At 41.8% G+C, this 15,383-nt stretch overlaps 1 protein-coding gene across 4 annotated transcripts in view; it reads right to left on the bottom strand.

The window, feature by feature from the left end:
• LOC129726100 (putative 1-phosphatidylinositol 3-phosphate 5-kinase) overlaps positions 1-15,383 on the bottom strand; it is a 287,136-nt gene that overhangs the window by 196,734 nt on the left and 75,019 nt on the right. For all 4 annotated transcript variants that reach the window (XM_055682741.1, XM_055682740.1, XM_055682743.1 and 1 more), the window contains one exon: positions 8,325-8,978. In XM_055682741.1, coding sequence (XP_055538716.1) covers positions 8,325-8,978 — 654 coding nt within the window. The remainder of the gene's footprint in view (positions 1-8,324; positions 8,979-15,383) is intronic.

The raw sequence follows: 15,383 nt of genomic DNA, 5'->3' as shown, positions 1-15,383 counted from the left end.
ATGGAGTCCCAACTGGCACTATTGAACGCATTCTTCACGTCGAGCGTGACGATTGCGCAGTAGCGTATTCCCCTTCTCTTGCGCTGGATTGCTACCTCCGCCGTCTTGATGACGGAAGAGATTGCGTCCAGCGTGGACCTGCCCTTCCGGAAGCCGAACTGGTTACTTGCCAGACCGTGTACACCCTCCGTGTACCTCACCAGTCTGTTGAGGATGATCCTCTCAAGCACCTTGCCCGCGGTGTCCAGCAGGCAGATAGGCCAGTATGCCGATGGGTCCCCTGGCGGTTTCCCAGCCTTCGGCAATAAGACCAGTCTCTGCCGCTTCCACCTGTCCGGAAAGAGACAGTCATCCAGGCACCTCTGCATGACTGCCCTGAACAGCCCGGGGGCCGTTTTTATCGCCAGCCTGATCGCCAGGTTAGGGATACCATCCGGTCCCGGTGCCTTGCTCACCTTTAGAGATTTGGCGATCACGATGAGTTCCTCATTCGTAACCCTTGCCTCCTCCCCTGCCTCGACACGGTTGTCGTCGATCACGGATTGGATGCTCGGCAGGTTGGCCGACCATCTCTGGTCTATGTCTGAGATACAGGAACGTCGGACGTGAGACTCGACTGCCGGAGGCCGAGGACTTGGCTCGTGGCGTGGAAAGAGTCCCTCGATGATACGCTTCAGCATCGCTGGTGATCGCTCTGCAGGCGCCAGCGCGCCTTTAGTCTTGGCCATTACGATCCTGTAGGCGTCACCCCACGGATTTGTATTGGCACTCGCACATAGCCTATCGAAGCAGGCCCTCTTGCTGGCCTTTATCGCACTCTTTAGCATCGATCTTGCCGAACTGAATGCTGCGCGGCGCTCTGTCCTCTCTTCTTCGTTTCGCGCACGCTGCATCCTCCGTCTTGCACGGAGGCACGCACTGCGAGGGTCGGCTATCGCGTCCGTCCACCAGTAAACCGGTGGCTTTCCATTCCTAGGTTGGCGAGTCCTAGGCATGGTGGCGTCGCACGCCCGCGATAGCATAGCAACTAGTTGGTCAGCAGTCGGGCGGAGCCAACTGCCCCCCTCGCGCTCCCTTCTCATTGCCTCTTCGAATACCTCGACATCAAAGTGCGATGTCTTCCACCCGCGAACGGTCGGAGTGTTGGCTCTACCCGTCGCTTGCCGCCTCTCGTTGTTGTCTACACTATAACAGACCGCCTGGTGGTCGCTATTAGTGTAGCCATCGTCTACCTTCCAGTTCTTGATCAGTCCTGGGCTGGAGAACGTCACGTCGATGATCGACTCCGCACCATTTCTGCTAAATGTACTTTTGTTCCCAACGTTGGCCAGATCTAGGTCGAGCTTTGCAAAAGCCCCCAACAGGATCTGGCCCCTCTGGTTCGTGAAGCGACTTCCCCACTCAACAGCCCAAGCCTTGAAGTCGCCCGCCCCCACCAACGGCGTTAGGCCCGTTAGCTCCACGATAGGAGGTCGACCATATGGGTGAACCTTTCGGTAGACCAACGTGGCGGAGCATAGCAACTGCAGTAGAACACTCCGTTTACCTTAGCAGCTACGTACCCTTCTTCTGAGGTTGAGACAACCTCCTAAACCGGGAACTTGCTCGTCGTACATATGGCCGCCAAACTGGACCTATCCGCAACCCAGTTACCGTTTCCGGGAGGGATGCGGTAGGGATCCGATATGACGGCGATGTCCGACAACGACTCAGTGGCTGCTTGGTGTAGCAGCTGCTGAGCCGTGAAGCAATGGTTCAGGTTCAGTTGCGTCACCCTTACGCCCGTGGTTTCGCAGCCGGCTTACCGGCTGGGCACCTGGGGCCTCCCATAAAGTGTTTGGCGTCCCGTTTCCCGGAACATACCATGCACTTGGGAGACTCCACACAGTCCTTTGCTTTATGGCCTGCACCTCCACATCGCCTGCACAGCTGGCTCCTATCGGGCCCCTTGCAGGTCCAGGACTTATGTCCACCCTCGAAGCACCGGAAGCAAATGTCTGGTTGCTGTAGTATGCCCAGAGGACATACAGACCAGCCGACCTTCAACTTGCCCTCTTTCAGGGCCAGGTTAGCGTCCGCCGACGGTAGTCGGAAGGTAGCTATCTGGGTCCCCGCCGGACCTTTGCGGAGGCGGATTGACTCCTTAGCCACCTCCACCCCGCACTTCGCTTTTAGGGCTTGTGCAATGTCGCACCCCTCAGTGATTTCGTCCAGGTTTTTAAGCTGGAGAGTCACTTCTGAGGTGAGTGCCCGCACTTGCACCTCCTTCCCTAGGACCTTTTCAGCTACCGTTTTGTAGGTAGCCCCCTTGTTCTTGGCGTCCTTCCGGAGCTCAAGTATCATCTCGCCAGTGCGAGATCGGCGGATACTCCGCACATCCGCCCCCAGATCCTTGAGCTGGGTTTCCCCCCTCATCTTCTTCAAGACTTCTGAGTACTTCGACCCATCCGTCTTGAGTATGAGGGCATCACCCCTACTCCGCGCCTTTTTGACCTTTTTTGGTCCTCTGGCCGCTCCGCCATCGTGTCGCGTCGCACCTTCCCGACGCTTCCTACCCTCTACGGTAGTCCAAGGGTTGCCCGTAGCCTCCACCTGTGCCTTTTCCGCGGTGGACCTTGAACCGGTTGGCGTGTGTTCCCGTGGGAGTAGCACGACCAATCGTTTCTTGGTGTTCCCGAGGGCCGTTTCCCCCGGGGACTGCCTCGTTCGCTTAGCGACCTGCCCCGTGGAGCAGACCGACGCGAACGAGGGGGCGTCTGTCTGCACCTCTTTAGATGCAGTCGCCCTCCCGGTCCTGGCCGCTTTCTCGGCCGCCTTCACCCGAGCTACGAGTTCTTCGTGCTCCTTTCTGGCTTCATCAATGGTGCTCCGAAGCAGGAGGAGGCTCTGCTTCAGGTCGCCAGCGATGTTTCGCCTGTTCGCCAAGAACTCGATTATGGCATCGAGTTGTTCAGACAGCGCCGCCACTCTTGGCCGTGTGGTGACTAGCAAGGGACCGTCTACCGAGATGTCTGGTGTGGACACCGACGGATTCGCCGTTTTTCCACCTCCAGACTTCGCCTTCTTCTGCGGAGACCGCTGGATGCCACCCCGTGCGAAGGGATTTGGTAACCCCTCCGCACCCGTCTCTTTTGTTTTTGAGTTCAACGTTTTTGTTTATTGGGTCCTCCTACCAGCCGCTATCCTTATCCATAATGGAGTAGTCGCCTAAATGGTCCCAAGGTAGTCTATGCCGGAGCAGTGAGGCCATGGCTAGGGGCGGCTGCCATAGCGCCTTATGGGCAACTATGACACCCCCGACCGGCGCAAGTCAGGAAAAGACATCTGATCCTACTCCTGCCGGGTTCCCACCAGGCAATGGACTCGGAACGTACTGGAAGGCCTGCCAGGTTTTACGGGACGGAGACCCCTGCACCGGTTGTAATCTCGCCGTTTCAAGCCGTTATCACACGACATTACTAAGGGAGCTCGGCGCAGGTGCCAACCCAAAATCATGGTACGAAAACGAAATCCGACTCTTATCCTATAGTGATGCGACCAGTTGCCGTAATTGGGAACATTACTGGCATCAGTCCCAATGGGCGGTATAGTGCATTTGGGTGGTGGGAGCGGCACTACTCGCTCCGTCGGAGCTGCTTCCGGCCAGTGTGGCTTTTGCGAGAATTCAGCGGCCCAGTGCCTGAATCTCGCCACGACCTAGGCTAGCTCCCGCTGATGGTCCGGGACTGCTTGCTAGCAGTGAGCACTTCCGTGGCCTTCGGTAATCGCCAATTACCGACCCGTGGTGGCATTCAGCTCTGCCTATATCGATTCGTCTCGACCGATTGAACTGAGGATCTGCAAGCTGTACATCTACAGGAATTATTCCGGGATCGATAGGAAATGATCGTATTGGTAAATCGGATGTGACACGTTTCGTCACTAGGAAGTTTAGATTCATCGAAACATTATTATTAGAGATTGAGCGAATCCGTGCTCCAACCATGTTCTTAATCAATTTTGGTGTTCCAGATACACCTTCTATGCTTATATTTGTACTGAATTTGCGTAGACGTAACGCGTTTACTATGTTCGTGGAGATCAAATTATGCATCGATCCACAATCGAGTAATATTCTACATTGTGTGGAGTTCCCGTACTCATCCTCAATCTGCACCATAGCTGTGTAGAGAACATATTGTGAGGTGGTGGTTAATGATGGTACAACACTAACAAGTGTGTTTGTCGTAGAAGACGAAGCACCAGCGTTTACTGGACTCGGTTCAGATTCATGTATCAAGGTATGATGTCGACGTGCACATTTGCGACATGAGCTGGACTTGCAATCTGCTACTCGATGCTTGTTACTAAAGCAATTCAAGCAAAGGCCAAGACTTTTCACTTTTGCAAATCGATCAACTGGGACGAGTTTCAAGAATTGTTCACAGCGACTCAAATAGTGCGCACCTTCGCAAACGTAACAAGTTGTGTTTGGTTTGGCTGAAACAACATTGACAGGAAACGCTTTACTGGTTGTTTGTTGGCGAGCGCCGTGGTTTGCAACTTGGGTGGCCTTGCTCTCGTGTTCTATGTTTTCCAAACATCTACAACGAGTTGAAGAAACTCGCGCAATTTTTCCCATGACGGTAACTGATTTTCGATCATTTTTAGCTCAAAATCCTTTCTGGTACGAGAATCAAGGCGAGAACAGATCAAATGCACTACAAATTGTTCAGACAAAGGTTCAAGTTTCAACTCATTCACGATTTACGATTACGAGACACGTCATTAATCAACGATCGCAACGCTGACCCTGATTCACGAAATATTGGCTTTACATGGAACAACTGGGCAATGTGCTTATCAACGAGAAGCCTTTTATTCTCAAATTCACCGCAAAGAGCTCTCCAGAGAGACGAAAACGTGTCTTCAGCAGATTGAACATGGCGAGCTGCACCATCTTGAAAGCGGCCTTTAGATAAAACAACTTTTCACTTTCCGAAAGACCTTCTCGGCGTTTAACAAGTGAATTGAACTGACCCTTGAAGGAGATCCAATCCTCTAACTGGCCATTGAAACGAGGGAGGGGAATTTCGGGCAGTTTCGACTGTGTTTGCTGTGTAGGAACAACCGCGACTTGGGCACTTACGGGCTTAGGTTGGTTACATTCCCGCACGGTTGGTTACATTCGTAGCACGAATACGATGCCGAATTTCATGAAACATATCTTCTAACTTCTCACTAGTCATCTGCCAAGATTGCACCTCATCTTCCTTAATCACGCCGTATAACTTAACCTCAGTCTTATGAAATAAAGAACGCATAGCTTCAACCGTCTCTAGTTTATCTTCGAGAAGTAATTTATTTTGTTTCTCGGTATCAAAAGTACGCACGAAAATTAATAATTTTTCAGCACGTGACTCAATAGAGTCAATCATGCGAGTGTACGACGTCATCAGCAGCTTTTTCTCAGCCGCCATCTTGCCCGAATTATACGCTATCTAATCCACCTAGACCGACCTAAAGCATAGAGAACATTCATAAAAGATCAAGCCGATTCGCGTGGCGATCTAACTAGCATCGAGCAATGCTACTGAGTACACTGCAACTTAAACTTTTAAGCAGCACTTTTTCTCTTCTCCGTGTCGCTATATTACATTCACTTATCGAATAAGTCTGATATCAATCCTTCCTCCGCACAAACGTTCTTCTCTTAAGTCTTCAATTTTTTTTATATTCACATGTGTTCATCAGCGTCCATTGCACCTTTTTTCTCATATTCCGACTCTTTGTCCAAATTTCACTACCTATATTCGCTGTCCGAATCCCAATTTTCACGTGGTCACTTCACCAATCTTCAACGAAACGACCGGAAGCCTGATCCGGTTCGAAGGACCACTTTTATGTTCAAAGTCTTCGATAACTGCACACACGAGCGAACTATCAGTGGCCACGGGAAACGTATTGGCGATTTCGGACAGCCTGAAAGGAACACAACCTTATCGTACGGTGGTCAAAAGCCAAGAGAGCGTTTAATCTTAAGAATTTCATAGTGAAGCTCAGTAGAGCAAAAATAGCTTATCTCTACGGTATGTGCTTATCTCTCTACATCGATTTATTAGAACAAAAACGGTTCCCTCTAGGTTTCGTATTACAAACTAATTTTATAAGATGCTTCAATTCTGAACAAACTCTTTTTTTTAAATTGAAATTTAATGTTTATTTTTAATTTTTTTTGGTCAAAAAAAATTTTTTTTTCAGTGTATATTCTTTAATGGTGCATTTTTAATTCCCTACAACTCATTCTCAGACAGTTTTTCTATACAACCAACGGTTTCTGAGCTACAATGTTTCGAATAAAACCTATGCCAAAAGGCATACGCCCTTTTAGAATGTAACTCATGGGTGTAAGAAATCTCTCCACCTGTGAAAAATTTGCCAAATACGTGTGCAAAGTTTCATTCAAATCAAAAATGGTCGATTAAATTTTCGCGTATTTCCAGGCGATTTGAAATGATTCTGCTCAAATGCTATTTTGAAAAGGTATTGATGATTACAAATATTTTCAGGGCCAAAACGGCTTGTTTGATCGGTATCACGTCTTCGGCAAAATTGTAGATAAAAATTTTGTCTTTCCGAAAAAATATACACTCTAAAAATAAATAAAAATTAAGAAATAATTAATTAAAAAAGCTTATTTTAAAAAAAATCTGATTTTTTCTATTAAAAAAAAACAAAAAATTTATATTTTTTTATGGTGCATTTTTAATTCCCTACAACTCATTCTCAGACAGTTTTTCTATACAACCAACGGTTTCTGGGCTACAATGCTTCGAATAAAACCTATGCCAAAAGGCATACGCCCTTTTAGAATGTAACTCATGGGTGTAAGAAATCTCTCCACCTGTGAAAAATGCTCAGTTTGCTAAGCCAAATACGTGTGCAAAGTTTCATTCAAATCAAAAATGGTCGATTAAATTTTCGCGTATTTCCAGGCGATTTGAAATGGTTCTGCTCAAATGCTATTTTGAAAAGGTATTGATGATTACAAATATTTTCAGGGCCAAAACGGCTTGTTTGATCGGTATCACGTCTTCGGCAAAATTGTAGATAAAAATTTTGTCTTTCCGGAAAAATATACACTCTAAAAATAAATAAAATTAGGAAATAATTAATTAAAAAAGCTTATTTTAAAAAAAATCTGATTTTTTCTATTAAAAAAAAAAACAAAAAATTACCTAAACAATGAAACCGGTCCGATCATGGAGAAATCAAATGAATAAAAGGTTGATTTTTCGAAAATAAATCAACTTTTTTTTCGAGAGGCATTTTTTTAAGGAAATTAAAAAAATTTTTACAGTCAAAACAGTTTGTTTGATTGGCATAGTGTCTTTGACAAAGTTGTAAATAATAACTTCGTCCTTCCATAAAAATATGAAGCAAAGCCTTGGTGCTACATTTCGATTCGGAACTTGACCTTCTGTTTTATTTATACACAGACTTCGCAGCCGACTGGTTAGTGTACAGGACAATTGCGGGGCTAGCGCTACGAACCTACTGACACTAACAGTCTCTCCCGAGCCGAGACTCGAACCCACGACGACTGGCTTGTTAGGCCAGCATCGTACCTCGAGACCATCTGGGAGATATAAAATATACCTTGTCCTTGTGAAAAAAAATTCAAAATATCATGACGTTTTTTTCCTGATTTCTTCATGATCGATCGGTTTTATTGTTTGGGTAATCTTTTGTAATTTTTATTAAAAAAAATAGATTTTTAAAAAATGAGCTTTTTAAGATAATTATTTCTTAATTTTTATTTTAACTTTTTTGCACAAAAAAAAGGTTTTTAGTGTTTTTTTTTTTTCGGAAAAACAAAATTGCTATCTACAACTTTGTCGAGGACGTCATACCGATCAAACGAACCGTTTTGGTCCTAAAAATATTTGTAATCATCAATACCTTCCCAAAATAGCATTTTTCAACAGCTTTTCAAAATGAGTCGTATTCCAAAAAAATAAACCAATAGCACAAAATGACATGTTTTGCCTATAGAAACGTCTATGCAAAGCTCCAGCCAAATCAAAAATGACAAATAAAAAAATATTAAAACTGGGACATTTTTTGTGGAACTGCTCAGCAAATGCATACGCCTTTTTAAAAAAATTAGTATTGAGTCTGCAAAATACCTCTATCTGTAAAAAATACTCAATATGCTCAGCCAAGCACGTGTGCAAAGTTCCATTCAATTTTTCGATCATTTGGCATGAAAACACTCACAGGTCAAATAAAAAACGCGGCCGCAGAAAACAAATATATTATTTCATACAAAAGTAGATACATACTTGTCACAGGTTCATGAGCGTCAATGATGTTCGGTCGCATTATATGTACAGAATTTGATTTGAAGTCTACGTCAAGCTCGTACGATCCAGATTGAGAAACTTGATCATCATGCCAAAGAAATTTATATTCCAAATTTTCGTCGAACACAATAAATGAACTCGCTTCTTCACTTTCTGGTTCGGTATACGAAAACTGTGTAGTATCCACCAAAAGTGGTATCAGAAAACCAGCTTCAGTCATTGCGTTTAGTATTGCTAAGGCTTGCCTATTGTTTGATGATTTTTGGGTGTTTATCAGGTATGATGTTAAATTCAGCCCACGATTCACATTAGGTAACACCTTGATCATTTCTTCATATAATGCACGCAAAGAGCTTGATTGTTGTAGAATAGATTTTCGGTCAGCGCTTGACATAGTCGTCGTCTGTGTAGAGACAAAACGCTCTTCTTGGTAACCAACAGATACTTTGCGCCTTTGAGAAGTAATGGTATAAGTATCGCCATCGTTCGGATTACAAAAGCTATTTGATGATAATTTATTTGAAAGATCATCCTGTAAAGCCTTGAGGTCCGACTTCAAATCAGCGGTAATGTTGGAAGATTTAAGATACGTAAGCACAACTTTGGAGCAATATGTACATACTTTCAAATCACCTGAAAAGGAATAAAAAAGCAAATTATATTGCATGTATTGATTTTTAAATGTTTGAAAAAATGAGCACATACGGGTCAATAGGGGCTTAAATAAAAGAGAAAAACTTAGTTTTATAAATTATTCTACTATTTTATTATACAACTATATTCATCCGAGATTATAAGTCTTAATGAATTAAAAAACACGACTCAATCCACCTAGCGGTGAGACCCAGCCTTTTTCATCCACACGTTATTATTTGTTGAAATAGATTTGCCAAAACACTTCAATTTTTATAAAAAAAAATTACATCATAATAATTTCCGCTGGATTCAAAGTCCACCCTAAATAATAAAATTTGGTAGCCAACAGCATAATTGTACTAAACATTTTTTTAACTAGATATTCACACACATACGAGCATACATTTACACTTACAAACATTTACAGATACACACAAAATGCATCTCACTTGAAGAAATTTACTACGAATATATACGCAAAATTTTTTTTACGATTGTAATATAATCAAAACATCAATGTGGGTTTTTCCGAAACCGCGATGATGCTAAGAGGTCGGGAATCAACTTCAAATTCCGCCTTCTGAAATACATTCTAAAATTGCCAAATAGAATTCAATGGAGGTATTTCCACTCTTTGCATTCCAACAATAGTGATGTTGCATTTCAAGAAAATGAATTTCATAATGAATTAAGGCCGTTGCAAATTTTATTTTCATTTTATGTCACCCCCCTTCAAAAATCTTGAATATTGGAAGGGGAAGTTGTTATTTATTTTTTGCCACCCCCTTTGCTAATTTTGATAACTTTGGACATAAAAAGAATTCGAAATTTGTATCAGCCTATGTATAATGTGTGAAGTTTGACGTAATATTTTTGAAGTGAGTTGTGCCAAAGAGGTAGTAAAATGAAAGAAAAAGCAGTTGGTTTTGTAAAGTCTACGAATTACGTAATAAAATAAATGAAATAAATTACTTGTTAGTTTAAGAGATGACCTTTATTTGACTCTAAGAACGCTGAAATCAGTCCAGTCATCTCCCATGAAAAACGGGTGAGTTTAAAAAGTACAGTAATGTACGGAGTACATTACTTTTAAACCACATGTTAAATCATTATGAAATTCATTGGTTGAGGGTTTTGAAGACAGCACGTTCATTTGATTCCAACCCTGTGTTGTGGATACCAACCTCATATCGCCGCGCAACATTTTCAGTTACTCGAACGTGTATCGCGGTTGAATGCTCAAGGACAAACTGCGCAAGAACTTGCATACAAGTCAGTAAAACTTGTATGCGAGTTGATGTTTTTTGGTTGAAAAAACCGTGTAAAATATTATAAAAATATACTACAGCCATAAACCATACAAAATACTTCAATTTTACTTTCATTTTATGAAGTTGTCTAAAGCAGCAGCAACTGGAAAAATACTCAGAAGAATATATTGTATGTGACAAAAATAAGAGAAAACTCGAATTTTCCCAGGACGGCCGGCCTAGCGGAAAATTTTGAGTATGAACGAATGTTTGTCTACTGGTAGGTCACCATTCCTGAAAATATTATTTTTGGGAATTTCCTTATAGTGGAGTAGTAGTCGAATAAGTGACCTACATACGTATATTAGGCAAATTATTGAAAAAATCGAATTTCCCAAGAACGGCCGGCCTAGCGTAAAATTGTGAGTACAAGCGAATGTTTGTCTATTGGTGAGTCACCATTCCTGAAAATATCATTTTTGGGAATTTCCTTATAGTGGAGTAGTAGTCTAATAAGTGACCTACATATGTATACGAGGCAAATTATTGAAAAAAATCGAATTTCCCAAGAACGGCCGGCCTAGCGGAAAATTGTGAGTATGAGCGAATGTTTGTCTACTGGTGGGTCACCATTCCTGAAAATATCATTTTTGGGAATTTCCTTATAGTGGAGTAGTAGTCTAATAAGTGACCTACATACTTATATGAGGCAAATTATTGAAAAAATCGAATTTCCCAAGAACGGCCGGTCTAGCGGAAAATTGTGAGTATGAGCGAATGTTTGTCTACTGGTGGGTCACCATTCCTGAAAATATCATTTTTGGGAATTTCCTTATAGTGGAGTAGCAATCGATAAAGTAACCTACATACGAGTACAAGGCAAATTATTAAAAAAATCGAATTTCCCAAAAACGGCCGGCCTACCCGAAAATTGTGAGTATGAGCGAATGTTTGTCTACTGGTAGGTCACCATTCCCGAAAATATCATTTTTGGGAATTTCCTTATAGTAGAGTAGTAGTCGTATAGGTGACCTTCATACGTATATAAAGAAAATTATTGAAAAAATCGAATTTCCCAAGAACAGCCGGCCTAGCGGAAAATTGTGAGTATGAGCAAATGTTTGTCTACTGGTAGGTCACCATTCCTGAAAATATCATTTTTGGGAATTTCCTTATAGTGGAGTAGTAGTCGTATAGGTGACCCACATACGTATATGAGGCAAATTATTGAAAAATCGAATTTCCCAAGAACGGCCGGCTTAGCGGAAAATTGTGAGTATGAGCGAATGTTTGTCTACTGGTGGGTCACCATTCTTGAAAATATCATTTCTGGGAATTTCCTTATAGTGGAGTAGCAATCGATAAAGTAACCTACATACGAGTACAAGGCAAATTATTAAAAAAATCGAATTTCCCAAAAACGGCCGGCCTACCCGAAAATTGTGAGTATGAGCGAATGTTTGTCTACTGGTAGGTCACCATTCCCGAAAATATCATTTTTGGGAATTTCCTTATAGTGGAGTAGTAGTCGAATAAGTGACCTACATACGAATTTCCCAAGAACGGCAGGCCTAGCGGAAAATTGTGAGTATCAGCGAATGTTTGTCTACTGGTGGGTCACCATTCCTGAAAATATCATTTCTGGGAATTTCCTTATAGTGGAGTAGTAGTCGAATAAGTGACCTACATACGTATATGAGGCAAATTATTGAAAAAAAATGGTATTTTCCAAGAACGGCCGGCCTAGCGGAAAATTGTGAGTATGAGCGAATGTTTGTCTACTGGTAGGTCACCATTCCTGAAAATATCATTTTTGGGAATTTCCTTATAGTGGAGTAGTAGTCGAATAAGTGACCTACATACGTATATAAAGCAAATTATTGAAAAAATCGAATTTCCCAAGAACAGCCGGCCTAGCGGAAAATTGTGAGTATGAGCAAATGGTTGTCTACTGGTAGGTCACCATTCCTGAAAATATCATTTTTGGGAATTTCCTTATAGTGGAGTAGTAGTCGAATAAGTGACCTACATACGAATTTCCCAAGAACGGCAGGCCTAGCGGAAAATTGTGAGTATCAGCGAATGTTTGTCTACTGGTGGGTCACCATTCCTGAAAATATCATATCTGGGAATTTCCTTATAGTGAAGTAGTAGTCGAATAAGTGACCTACATACGTATATGAGGCAAATTATTGAAAAAAAAAAACCTAAATTAATCCACCTAGCGGTCCGACCCAGCCTTTCTCATCCAAACTTTTATTTGTTTCAATAAATTTAGATGAACGCTTCAATCCAATAAATGTATATTCACTCTTAAGGTTTTAAAATATTGATGTTGTAATCTATACATATAAAAATGCAGTCCGGTCTGTCTGTCTGTCTGATCCATATAGGCTCGAAAACTACCAAACCGATCGACGTGAAAATTTGTATGTAGGGGTTTTTGGTGCAGATAAAGGTTCCTATGATAGTTTGAAACCCCTCCTTCTTCTGGAAGGGAGGGGTCCCATACAAATGAAACATAGATTTCTGCACAACTCAAGAACCAACCAAGCAATTGAAACCAAATTTGGCATTTGGATGTTTTAAGGGGTTTCAAATATGTCCATAATGGTTCGACACCCCTCCCTTTTCTAGAAGGAAGGGGTTCCATACAAATGAAACACAAGTTTCTGCACATCTCGAGAGCTAACCAACTAAATGGAATCAAATTTGGCAGGTGAATGTTTTTAGTGGTAACAAATTTGTTCCATAATCGACCTTAGACAACATTTTGGTTTGTAAGATGGCAACTTCCGGTTTCTTGAAAACAACCAAAATGGCTGATTTCCATCCAATATAATAATATCCGGATCTAGAATTATACTAAGGAGCTAAAATCGATCGGAGTTGTCTTCAAATGTCATTATGAAATCCAAAATGGCGACTTCCGGTTTCGGGAAAACAGTGGCAAACGAGCAAATACCACCAAATATGGGTATTTCCGGAACCGTAATGATGCACTGGAGCCACAAATCGACTTCAGACAACATTTTGAATTGTAAGATGGCAATTTCCGGTTTCTGGAAAACGGTCTGAAAAGGACGATTCCCATTAAATATGAGTATCTTCGGAACCAGAAAGATGGACAGAAGATAAAACTGGCTGAATTCCGTCTAACATGAGTATCTCCGGATAGAATGATACACAGCAGCTGAAATCGACCACAGACCCCATTTTGGATTCTAGGTTGGCGACTTCCGGTTTCCGGGAAACAGCCGAAAATGATCGAATAACACCCAAAATGTTTTTTTTTTTCCAACCAGAATTACGCTCAGATGCCATAAATAATCTTAAATACCATTTAGAAATCCAAAATGGCGACTACCGGTTTGGGAAAAACAGCCTAAAATAAACAATATAAGTATCTCTGGAACCAGAATGATGCATGTAGCTAACAATTGACCTGAGGCACCATTTTAAATTGCAACTTCTAGAAAACAGTAGAAGATGACCGAATAATGCTCAATATGGATATTTCCGTAATCGAGATGATGCATAGAAACCAAACTTTGACCTTAGACACCATTTTGAATTTAGAGACGACCACTGTTAGTTTCTGGGAAACAACCAAAATAACTAAATACCTCCCAATATGGGTATTTCCGGTGTCAGATTGATGCTAGAAAATCTGCTGCAAATGACCGAATACCACCCAATATGAATATATTCAGAATTAAGGCAATGTACAGAAGCCAAAAGTCGAGAATGTTGTCACTTCGATAAAACCAATCATTTCAAACGATTTGTTATTTGACTCTGATCATATCTTATGCCCGATTCGTCGTGCATTTGCAGATTTTAAACACATCGCAAGGAATCAATGAATTTGAAACGTTCAAATAGTACGATACCATATTTAAATTATGTTCAGGCCACATATATCGATCAAAGCAGGTATATTTTTAAATAGTCTTTGAATTTCTTTTCTTTCCATAACTTTTGAGCCACATATCAAATTGTTATGAAGTTTGTTATTTGTAAGTTTGAGAGATGACTCGTTCGTATGACACTAGTTATGTTCAAATAAGCCATGTAATCTTTGAGATAATAGACTTTCGTTGTTTTATTAACAATATAATACATAACTGTTGCTTAGGTTGGATTATAATCAAATAAAATGGGAACGTATAGGGCAGCCAAAATTTGCAACCACGTGTTCAATCATAATTCATCAGTTAACCCTTAACTGGCCCGCTCATCTGATAATAATATTTTAAGCGTTGTTTGACCAATAAATAGTTAATGGGTTCGATGATAGCAATTTCGGTCACGGGTTACTTAAAACTCGTTTCATTATGTCAAAGCCGACGTTTCAAGGATATATTTCCTCGTCCTCAGGGCAACTACGATTAACAGTTTACAATTTACATAGATTAGTCACACGAATTAAGCTATTACATACACAACTTACAAACAAAACAAACAAGTTCTCGTCGAAATATGGTGCATTGGTGCTAAATTGCTGTTGGTTAACTATACTACACTGTGGATGTCAAATATGTAAAATAATTATTGGTTTGTGACTTTTCAAAATTTAAAAATGCAAACGGATGAGCTACACTTACACAGTATCTTCCAACACACATCACACACGATTAAAGCCGTCGGGAAATGTTGCGTCAAAACGGAGAGAAATAATGTTGCAAGACAGAGATAGAGAGTGCTAGAGACTGTACTAGTCTGCATCAACATGTGAGAGATCGCAGCGTGCCGGAGTAAGCGATGCTTAAGTTGTTCGTGTCCGTTCTATAATTTATTGCGGATCTGTCACATGCGATGTAGCTTATTTCTAATACCTGTAATGCTTGAATCCTGTCATCCGAAGTTAAAATTCTAGTGTTGGCTATATTGAAACTGTGATTCTCTTCTATCGCATGCTTCATCAACGCCGTCTTTTTAAACTCATCTTCCCTTCCCTCCCTCTCAGTGCTAGAATCTTTATACTGTTCGTAGCGTTTCATGAGAGAGCGGTGCGCGGCAAGACGGTTCTTCAGTTGCTGTGTAGTCATACCAATGTATGAGCTATCGCAGTCTGCACACGGGATACGGTATATTACGTTTCTTTTCGAAAGATGCGAAGAAGAGTCTTTGAGATTTTCCGTGAGCGATT

The sequence above is a fragment of the Wyeomyia smithii genome, chromosome 2, assembly GCF_029784165.1.
Source record: "Wyeomyia smithii strain HCP4-BCI-WySm-NY-G18 chromosome 2, ASM2978416v1, whole genome shotgun sequence".
NCBI lineage: Eukaryota > Metazoa > Arthropoda > Insecta > Diptera > Culicidae > Wyeomyia > Wyeomyia smithii.
The sequence above is the reverse complement of the archived record's forward strand: the minus strand, read 5'-3'. Positions and strand labels throughout refer to the sequence as shown.